Source organism: Dendrobium catenatum, unplaced genomic scaffold (assembly GCF_001605985.2).
Source record: "Dendrobium catenatum unplaced genomic scaffold, ASM160598v2 fragScaff_scaffold_493, whole genome shotgun sequence".
NCBI lineage: Eukaryota > Viridiplantae > Streptophyta > Magnoliopsida > Asparagales > Orchidaceae > Dendrobium > Dendrobium catenatum.
Window position 1 is genome coordinate 206,666 of NW_021318955.1, and position 10,457 is coordinate 217,122.

General features: G+C 39.7%; 1 protein-coding gene across 1 annotated transcript; it reads left to right on the forward strand.

Moving 5' to 3' along the window:
• The first annotated feature begins 3,592 nt into the window (after nucleotides 1-3,592).
• LOC110108147 lies at nucleotides 3,593-6,103 on the forward strand. The gene is made up of 3 exons (XM_020838661.2): nucleotides 3,593-4,063; nucleotides 4,145-5,422; nucleotides 5,504-6,103. Exons 1-3 carry the CDS (start codon nucleotides 3,593-3,595, stop codon nucleotides 6,101-6,103), a joined length of 2,349 nt encoding a protein of 782 aa, XP_020694320.1.
• Nucleotides 6,104-10,457: the final 4,354 nt, after the last annotated feature.

Consider the following 10,457-nt stretch of genomic DNA (forward strand, 5'->3'; position numbering starts at 1 on the left):
AAGATATTGAGATAATTTAGTCTTTATTTGGGACAATTTTTTTATTGTTTCTTAAAACAGAATTTTAGTACAACTTTTAATTTTTAACTAAAACTCTATTTTAAGAAGCAATAAAAAAGCTGTCCCAAACGAAGCTTTAATGATCTGACTTGGAAAAATGTAGGTCTACATCGGTTATTGTTTATCATGACTTATTAAAAGCCTAGAAGAATATAAAAATGACTCAAACATGCCCGATTTGGTTTGGCTAAGCTAGATGTGTTGGATTTGTAAGATGCTTATATACTAGATAAGTGGTTGGCACATCAACAATCAATGCCTATAAGTAGATAACTCGAGGTCAATTTTGAAGTTTTTCATTACTTTTATTTTAGCATCTACTCTTTGAATTTCAATTATTTTTAAAAACTCATATATTTTATGTAGGATGGATTAAAATGATCATTTTTCCAACTTAGTTTTATACAACATGGTAAGAAAGATATTCATCGAGTGTGTGATTGATAAGGTTGTGCTGGTTGAGGATTTATATATTCACGAGCATCTTTTGTAACAACTCAAAATTTTAACTATCAAGGTCTTATCTGCTTTGGCCTAATGGTCTTATGATTTTGTATTATTGGTGTAACTTCCAAGGAGGTCACCCATCCTAGGATTGTTCTTGCATAAGCAAGCTTAACTTTGGAGTTTCTTAGTAAAATTTTAATTATTACACCATAAGGTGTCTTGATATTTAATAATTTTTCTTATTTTTACTTAAGAGGTTTTACAATATCCTCCACTTAAGTAACTGGTATCATCGTAAGTATCTTTATCTCAGAATTATTTATTTAGTAGATAGGATTATAGAGGTGAACCCTACAAGTTCAAGTAGGAGCTCCTACCATATAGTGATTTGTCTCATACATGGTTCAAGAGGTAACCTCCATGGCATAGCATTTTATCTTGTATGTCACTTAGTTCCTATCTTTCGGCTGGTGTAATATTCTAATACCATTTTGTAACAATCCAAATTCTTAAATATCAATGTATTGTCCACTTTGGCCTAATCGCCTTACGATTTTGTCACATTAGTATAACTTCCTAGGATGTCACCTATCTCAAGATTGTTCTCGCACGAGCACTCTTAATTTTGGAGTTTCTTAATAAAACTTAAACCATTACAAAAAAGGTGTCTCAATGTTGAAGAGTTTAAGGCCTCGTTTAATTAAGTTTATTTCCTCTGTTTCTGTTTGAATAAGCTTAAATCAGTTTGTGGTACCTGTTTGGAAGACAAATTTATCCGTAATCAATTTTTATTAAACCACGTATTTTGAGTCGTTAAAAAATTTTTTTCCTTGTATGCTTATTCGTTCAAAAAACACAGTTTCGCTCACCAAATGTCGGAATTAACCCTCCACGTTCTCACGTCGACCACGAAACCTTCGTCTTTAAATGGCAAGACAAAAAAACTGTTGCTGTTTTGTTTTTTAGCTCCTTCCATCCGGACTCCCGAACAAGACAGGCTGCTGCCCATCGATTCTGAAATCTCGCTCAATTCATAATAGAAGGCCCGAACAAGACAGTCTGCTCCCGATCGATTCAGGAAACCGAACCATCCCTTTCGGCATTTTTCGCGTAACCTCCTAGCTGAAACCGAATTTCCTACCTCTTGCTCCTTCGTTGTTGTTCGACTTCGCTCCTTCAACGACGTTCCCTCCCTGTCACAGAACTTTAGGGTTTATCGGAAGCAACAACGGTAGATCGCTCGCTCTGCAAGGTAACTTTCTTCGTTTCTTTGTCTGCTCATTCCGCCTTGAGATTTACGGGCACAAATCCCGTTTGCCAGGATTTTGCAAAAATCTTGCTCGAATCCTGCATAAATCCTGTTGCTAAACATTCCCTAGTGATTTTCCTAGTCGCAGATGCATACGTCGGACAATCTAACCTTCTCCTAATCTTGTTAATCCAGGTTCTTATGCTCTTGTAAATCTCCCGCTTGGCAGCTCGTTCAGAAGAGGCGTTCTTCTTTCTATTTGAAGTTGTTCAACTTATTTCTTCTGATCATCAGCAACGTTAAGCTTCTTCCATTGTTTCAGGTGATTCGCTTACCCTATTTTCTACTACTGCTTATTCTATATGAAGTGGTTCAACTAAAACTTTTTTTCTTCCCTTACAAAAAATTACAAGTGTTAATTATTATTAGGCACAATTTGATACAATATGCATGATTTATAAAAAAATAAATAGTAACCTACAATTAGAAGTTTTTTAAATCAATAAAATTCTTTTGTTCGTATAAATAATACAACTATCTTAAATTTTTTTTTTTAACATGTAGATGAGAAATCAAAAAGAAGGATTTGCACCTACATCATGGGACATAGATACGACTTTAACATATTGTGATATATATTGGGAAATAGACCAACCACACATTTTACTAAAGAAGGTTGGAAAAATCTACTTAAAAATTTCAACGAACGCACTGGACGAACTTATGACCGAAACCAACTTAAAAATAAGTGGGACCAATTAAAGAAAGATTGGAAGCAATGGAAAGATTTGTTGCGAGGCGAGACTGGAATTGGTTGGAATCCAATTAAAAAAACAGTTGATGCTTCTAATGATTGGTGGAATGAAAAATTGCAGGTATCTCTCAAATTTTAAATCATTCACTTTATACTCTAAATTCAAACCAACACTTACGTAATATAACGCATTGTACTTTAGGTAATGCCAAATGCTAAGAAGTTTCGTTTCAATGGAATACCACCAGAGTTAGAAGAGAAGTTGGATCTTATGTTCAGTCGTATTGTTGCAACTGGGGAGAATGTTTGGATTCCTAGTTCTGGTTTACTTCCCCCATAACTAAATGACAACCACGCAATCTCATTAGTCGTATTGTTATTGTTTTTTAGTTAGGTTCGTAACTTATTTCATTTGTGTTTATTTAGGTTATTGCTTATTTCTGTATATGATTATGGATGTAATTATGTTATGTTACTTTACTTTACTCATTAGTTTTGCTGTTGTAGACTATTAGGTTTTATCAAGCCTAATCATTAGGATTCTAGATGTGTTTTGTTGTGCTTCTTGATAGTCAGCTCTATCATGTTTGGTGCTTTATGTTTGTTCATAATCAGATCACTTGTGGACCCAATATGATGCGGGAACCGGTTAGCCTGGCTACTCATGCAGAACTTAGAGTTGGGTGAAAAGCAGCACTACCGAACTGTCCCTGACATTTACCCTTTCTGTTTTGCTTTTCAGCTTTACCTTTTAGCATTTTCCCATTATGCTTTCTGCCTTTTAATTTTTCCTAGTATATGTTTCATCTAGAGAAGGGATGACACGGCTTTTTACTCATTGAATATTAAGAACCCTGTTCAGGTTACTGTTCCATTGATCTCCCTTGCGGTTCTTCTTCTTCTTTGCTTAGCCGCTGCATCAACTTTGGTATCAGAGCTAGTTGCCGGCGACGATGGCGGAAGGTAGCAGCCGGCCCAGATCCGACGAAGATTGGAGTTTGGAGGCGTTATGGGAAACACAAAAATAGACATCCAAGCAATTGGAGGATCTTATCAATAATTTCGCACGCTTCGCCGATGATATGCGGGAAGAAATGCGACAAGTTCGGGTAGCTACTAATCCAGTAGTTCATCCAAACGTTCCGGCAACCTTACCAGTACTGAGGAGGCATCTACGCATGGAACACCCACCACCCAGGGAACCAGCATTGTATCCGATGATGTCTGAATCGGGCTTCGAAGAGTTATCAGAGGAGATTCGATCCGACGCCGAAGAAGAACTCCATCGTCCCAGAGTGGAGAGGATGCGAAGACATAGACTACAGAGACAAGAACCCGAAGGTATGCGCATTAAGCTTGATATTCCATTCTTTGAAGGCAGGATGCACATCGAGGATTATTTGGACTGGGAAGCGGCGGTAGAAATTTTTTTTGATTATATGGAAATTCCACCGGTCAAACAAGTGAAGTACGTGGCGTGCCGTCTCAAGGGTGGAGCCAGTGCGTGGTGGATGCAAGTAGTACAAAGCAGGCGGCGAGAAGGCAAAGGTCTGGTACTCAACTAGAGCCGCATGAAGCGTCTGTTGTGGCGACACTTCTTACCCACGGACTTTGAACAACTTTTGTACGTGCAGTATCAACAGTGCCACCAAGGGCAACGATCCATCAACGCGTACACTGAAGAATTTTACAGGTTGAGTGCCCACAACAATCTTCTAGAGACGGAGAATCAATTGGTGGCTCGTTACACGGCGGGTTTAAAGGAAGCTATCCAAGATAAATTAGAGCTCAATTCGGTACGGTTCTTATCCCAGGCTGCTAATTTCGCTCTCAAGGTGGAATCTCAATTGCAAAGGCCATACCGAACTCAGGCTCCTCGGCGAAGTATAACAGATGGCTTGACTGGACCCTCAAGATCGGGTGGTACTCCTGCTAAGGACCATGTTACAATTCCACCCGTTACTCACACTCAACCGGGTGATGACAAGGTGCAATTGAAATCCCGAAGCGCCGGAGGACGGAAGAACCCGTATGCCAAACCCTCAACAATTAAATGTTTTTGTTGCCTCCAGCCGGGACATAAATCGAATGAATGCCCCACCCGGCATCAGGCTCAGATTGTAGAAGGCGATGAGGCAGCTGAATCAGAGACAAATGAAGAAGAAGCAGATGCTCAATACGAAGTCGTATTGGCAGATGAGGGAGACCCGGTGTTGTGTGTGATGGAGAAGATACTGATAGCCCCGAGACAGCCAGTTGTTAGCCAGCGGCATAGTCTTTTTTGTTCGAAATGCACAATCAACGGGAAGGTTTGTGACATGGTAATTGATAGTGGGTGCACCGAGAATATTATATCTCGGGCGGCAGTTCAAGCTCTTCAACTCAGCATCACAAAAAATCCGAAACCTTATAAGATTGGTTGGATAAAGAAGGGAGTAGAATTCATGGTTGCCGACTTGTGCAAGGTAACATTTTCAATTGGAAAGAGTTACTTGTGCCACATTACGTGCGACGTCCTTGATATGGACGTCTGTCATTTAATTCTGGGACGGCCGTGGCAGTATGACACCGGAGCCATTCATGATGGTCGTGCTAACTCCTATACTCTGGAGTGGAAAGGAAAGCGACTTAAGCTGGTTCCTGGTAGTCATTCTTCTAGTGTTGGGGCGGCTCAAAACCTGTTTGCTGCGCGACTCGTATCAGGTACCGCCTTGATGAGAAGTCAAGACCAAGCTAATTCTCTTTTGGCACTAGTGGTTCATGACCAAGCTGTCAATCCTTCGGTAGTAAGTCACATTCCGGAAATTCAAGGCTTACTTCAGGACTACGCAGATGTAGCAGCTACGGAATTACCCTCCGCTCTACCGCCCCTGCGCAGCTTACAACATCAAATTGAATTCGTCCCGGGCACTGTTTTACCTAATCTGCCTCATTACAGAATGAGCCCCAAAGAGCACACCATCTTAAAACAAATAATTCAAGAATTACTGCAGAAAAATTTCATCCAACTAAGCCTCAGTCCTTGTGCAGCTCCGGCCTTGATTGTTCCAAAGAAAGACGGACAGTGGCGACTTTGTATTGACAGCCGAGCAATCAACCGCATTACCGTTAAATGTCGGTTTCCCATTCCTCGGATCAATGATCTTTTGGATCGGCTCGCTGGCGCCCAAATTTTCTCCAAGCTCGATCTGCGTAGTGGGTATCATCAGATTCGTATCCGTTTCGGAGACGAATGGAAGACGGCCTTCAAAACAGTGGATGGATTGTTCGAATGGAATGTGATGCCTTTTGGGCTTTGCAATGCCCCCTCCACCTTTATGCGGTTGATGCATGACATCCTCAAGCCATTTCTAGATAAGTGCTGTGTAGTTTATTTTGATGATATTCTTGTATTCAGCACTTCTTTTGCAGAGCATATGCGCCATTTGCGAGCCATACTAGATATTCTTCGAGACAATCAACTTCTCATTAATGTGAGCAAATGTGAGTTTGCTGCTACCGAAGTTCACTTCTTGGGCTTCGTTCTTTCTCCGGAAGGAGTTCACACAGCTCCACAAAAGTTTCGGCCATCCGCAATTGGCCAACACCCATGACTATCTCGGAAGTTAGGAGCTTCCATGGGCTAGCTAATTATTACAGGCGATTCATTCGTGGGTTCGGGGAAATTACAGCCCCATTGACTGATTGTTTGAAGGCTTCAAAATTTGTGTGGGGAAAATTACAACAGCTTAGCTTTGAAAGGATCAAAGAAGCTCTTTGCACCACTCCCGTACTAGTATTTCCTGATTTTAACAAACCATTCCAGGTTGAAACCGACGCGTCGGCAGTGGGGATCGGAGCGGTTCTATCACAAGATGGAAAACCTGTGGAGTATTCCAGTGAAAAACTGAGTGGACCACGTCAGAATTGGTCAGCTTATGAACAAGAACTCTACGATGTGGTTCGTGCACTTAAGCAGTGGGAACATTACCTACTCCATCGAGACTTCATTTTATGCAGCGACAATCTAGCTCTACACTATATTAACAGTCAAAAGAGTATCAATCGTATGCACGCAAGATGGGTGGTGTTTTTTCAACGCTTTAGTTTTGTAATTAAGCACAAGGCAGGTAAAAGCAATCGGGTAGCTGATGCTTTGAGCCGACGCTCTGCTCTGCTCGTCTGCCTCCAGACGGAGATTACTGGACCAATCCCTGCATGAGTTATATGAGACAGACAGAGATTTTTCGGTGATTTGGGAGGCATGTAAAATAGGCAAGCCGATGCAAGACTACTCCTTACAGCAAGGATTTCTTTTAAAAGGAAATAGTTTGTGTGTGCCTGATTCCTCCTGGCGTCCCCAATTTATCAAAGAATTGCATTGTTGTGGGTTGGCCGCTCATATGGGAAGAGATAAAACTTTAGAGCTGCTACAGTTGAGGTTTTATTGGCCTCATTTACGCCGTGATGTGCTGCGGTTCGTTGAAAAATGTTTCGTCTGTCAACGGTCTAAGGGAACCGCCCAAAACACCGGACTCTATTTACCTCTGCCCGTTCCCGATTCTATATGGGAAGATCTTTCCCTTGATTTTGTCATGGGGCTACCTCGCACGAAGAGAGGTTCAGATTCTATTATGGTGCTTATAGACCGATTCTCTAAAATGGCGCACTTCATCCCTTGTAAGAAGACTTTCGATGCGGTTAACATAGCCTACCTCTTCTTCAAGGAAATTGTCCGACTACACGGAGTGCCGCGCAGTTTGACGTCCGACCGTAACGTGAAATTTGTAAGTCATTTTTGGAGGGAATTATGGAAGAAGCTTAACACGGACATCAAACTCAGCTCGGCGTATCATCCGCAGACGGACGGTTAGACTGAAGTAGTGAACCGCACGCTCGGCAACATGTTGAGATGCTTAGTGCAAGACAATCACAAGAAATGGGAAGAGTTGTTAAGCCATGCGGAATTTGCTTACAATGCTACCTCCAACCGGTCAACGGGGCTTTGCCCATTCCAGCTAGTTTACACTAAAATTCCCAACCAATTGGTTGACATTGCTATCCTACCGAAGGGCTGTAGATCTCTAGCTAGCAAAACATTGGTTGAGGCTCAGGACACTCTCCGAACTGTGAAGCTAAATCTCCAAAAGTCCAATGAAAAATACAAACAAAAGGCGGATGCCCACTGCCGGTTCAAGACGTTTAACGTCGGAGATTTGGTAATGATTCGAATGCGTCGTGAACGTTATCCACAAGGCGCATACTCTAAGCTTTGTCCAAGGAAAATGGGACCTTTTCCGATTTTGAACAAAATCAACGACAATGCTTATGTGATTGATTTACCGCCGGAGGTTCGCACTTCTTCTACTTTCAATGTAACAGAATTATACAGCTACTTTCCTCCGGACAACGAGGCCCCTATCGCAGCTTCGTCGGAGTCGAGCTTCTCGGAATCTGGGATGAGCTGATGCGGGAACTAGTTAGCCTGGCTACTCAGACGGAACTTAGAGTTGGGTGACAAGCAGCACTACCGAACTGTCCCTGACAATTTACCCTTTCTGTTTTGCTTTTCAGCTTTACCTTTTAGCATTTTCCCATTATGCTTTCTGCCTTTTAATTTTTCCTAGTATATGTTTCATCTAGAGAAGGGATGACACAGCTTTTTACTCATTGAATATTAAGAATCCTGTTCAGGTTACTGTTCCATTGATCTCCCTTGCGGTTCTTCTTCTTCTTTGCTTAGCCGCTGCATCACAATATCTCTCTATGGAGCAAATGCTAATTTATTAACTAAAATTGGGTAATGTTTCATTTGTAGAGTGCAATGTCATTTACTTGGTTGTAAGGTTGGTTTACAATGACTTTTTCTTGAATCATAGTATTGTAGAGTGCAATGTCATTTTCTTGAATCAGTCAGAGAGGTACTTTCTTTGTTTAAGGAGTGGAAATTGCTCTTGAACCTATTAAGGCGAGTTTTTCTGTTTTAAATCTCGCAACATGCTGTTATTATTGTCTCATCTTGTTGCTGGTTAGTTGATTGTATTCTCAGCTGTCCTATTGTTTTCTTTATAAAGAGGAGGCCACCTGTACAGGAAGAATTGAATACTTCAATTCTTCATAATATTGTTATTATGAAGACTTGAATACTTCAATTCTTCATAATAACAATATTTAACTAAATGAAATAGATAAATTAGTTTAGAGCTTCCCAGCTTGATAACTCTAAACACACAAAGTATTTTTTTAAGTAAATTTTAATCAAAGAATAAGCAAGAAAAGGTTCTGATACTATATGTTAACGCTGGCCATAGTTCATGGCTATCTTATAATTTTATTTATATTTTCTTTTGAATGTTGTTACTATCTCGGTGCCTGTATTTTAATTGAAAAAAATCACATCAAGTGAATTATTATAGAGCAATTATTTTCTTGATATTGTAAACTAAGAGATGGGTATGCTGAAAGAAGTTTTATTGCTGTCTATATGAAGTTAAAAATTTTTATATGGTTATTTTTAAATGTAAGATAAGCTAACAAATAAAATAAAGTTATATTTATTGGAATGTTTATTGTTTGGCTTATCAAAATGTTTTCAGGTTTAGGCATAATTTTTTGAGTGAAGCATAAATCCCGAAGCATTGATAAAAGGTTGAAATGTTTTTCATTTGATTTTCAAATCTTAAAACATCAGAGTATTTGGACAAAAAATAAATTTGAGATCATTTGAGGTTTTTTTTTATCAATAAATTTATGATGAAGTCAAAACATTCAACAAGATGAACCCAATGATACTAAGAACTGTTGGATCTAAGTCCATATGGCACTAAATAATGTTTGTCAACACCTTTCTTCTTGGTCGCTATGTTTCTCAATCTCCCTTCGTATCAAGTGAATGACTAAAACTATTAGCCATGTCCAAACTTTTGATGTTTCTTATTGGTGATCATTTGAGCTTACCAATGGCTTATCACATCTATTTGTCATTTAGATATTTAAGACCAGTCTTCATGGTCAGTCAATCTCTTCTCATAAAAAAAAAAGAGACCAAGTTAACTGCCTATCATCGCACGACCACTATTCCTTATGGATCATAACTAATATGTTTATCAATGATTAATGTCTATTATCGTTCATCGATCAACATCTGCACATAGCTTCACAATTTGCAGTATCTTAATTAGCATATTATAAGAATGAAAAAGATGGCCTCAGACCATCATCGGACTCAAGAACTTCCTTAAACTGTAACCCAAAACCTGCCAATGATTGATATTTAAAGTCCATCAAACTAGTCACTCAATCGCCCCTCATGTCAGAAAAAAAAAAAAAGCAAAAACATAACACCTAGTGTTACGGGCTAGAATATACGTGGCAGTACAATTAGAATTTTACATCTCAGCGTTATATAAATATCCAACACACAAACAGATAATATAAGATTTTTTAAGTGGAAAATCTTGAAAAGGGTATAACCCACGGGGTCACGCCCAGTTGAAATAATTCCACTAGTGTTTGAGTAGATTACAGTTGACTGAATCATCCTTGAGGAAGATCAGATTGTATTAATCAACTGTTTGATTGAAATCTAGTGATAAATGGAGGTCAGCCTTAGGTCCGTAACGTTGGGTTGGGCTGAAGTTCGATAGGAAGTCCAGGCGATGGCTAAGGAGGAGCTAGGTGGTAAGAGCCATCTCCGATCTCTCTCTTGTTTCGTTCCTTAGGCTCGCTTGCCATCAGAAGTGAGGGGTCATTTATAAGTTTTTGAGAGTGGCATGAACAGTAAATAGGAGAAGAACAAAGACAAATTGGGAGTGATTTGAATTGACGGCTGATGCTGATTCCCTTGTTCTGGACCGTCTACTGGAAATTTGAATGTCTTAGCAATATCAGAATGTAGTGATCTTGGGCTTGTTGGATTTGTCTCGTCAAGCCGCTCGATTCGACTATAAGCATGTCACATTTGGAAAC

Excerpts from the sequence above, each read along its gene's own strand:
- LOC110108147 (XM_020838661.2), top strand. The coding sequence starts at position 3,593 with ATGCGGGAAGAAATGCGACAAGTTCGGGTAGCTACTAATCCAGTAGTT. Across the intron at positions 4,064-4,144 it reads GGCGAGAAGGCAAAGGTCTG|TATCAACAGTGCCACCAAGG; the intron begins GTACTCAACTAG and ends TTGTACGTGCAG. Across the intron at positions 5,423-5,503 it reads TTGAATTCGTCCCGGGCACT|AAAAATTTCATCCAACTAAG; the intron begins GTTTTACCTAAT and ends GAATTACTGCAG.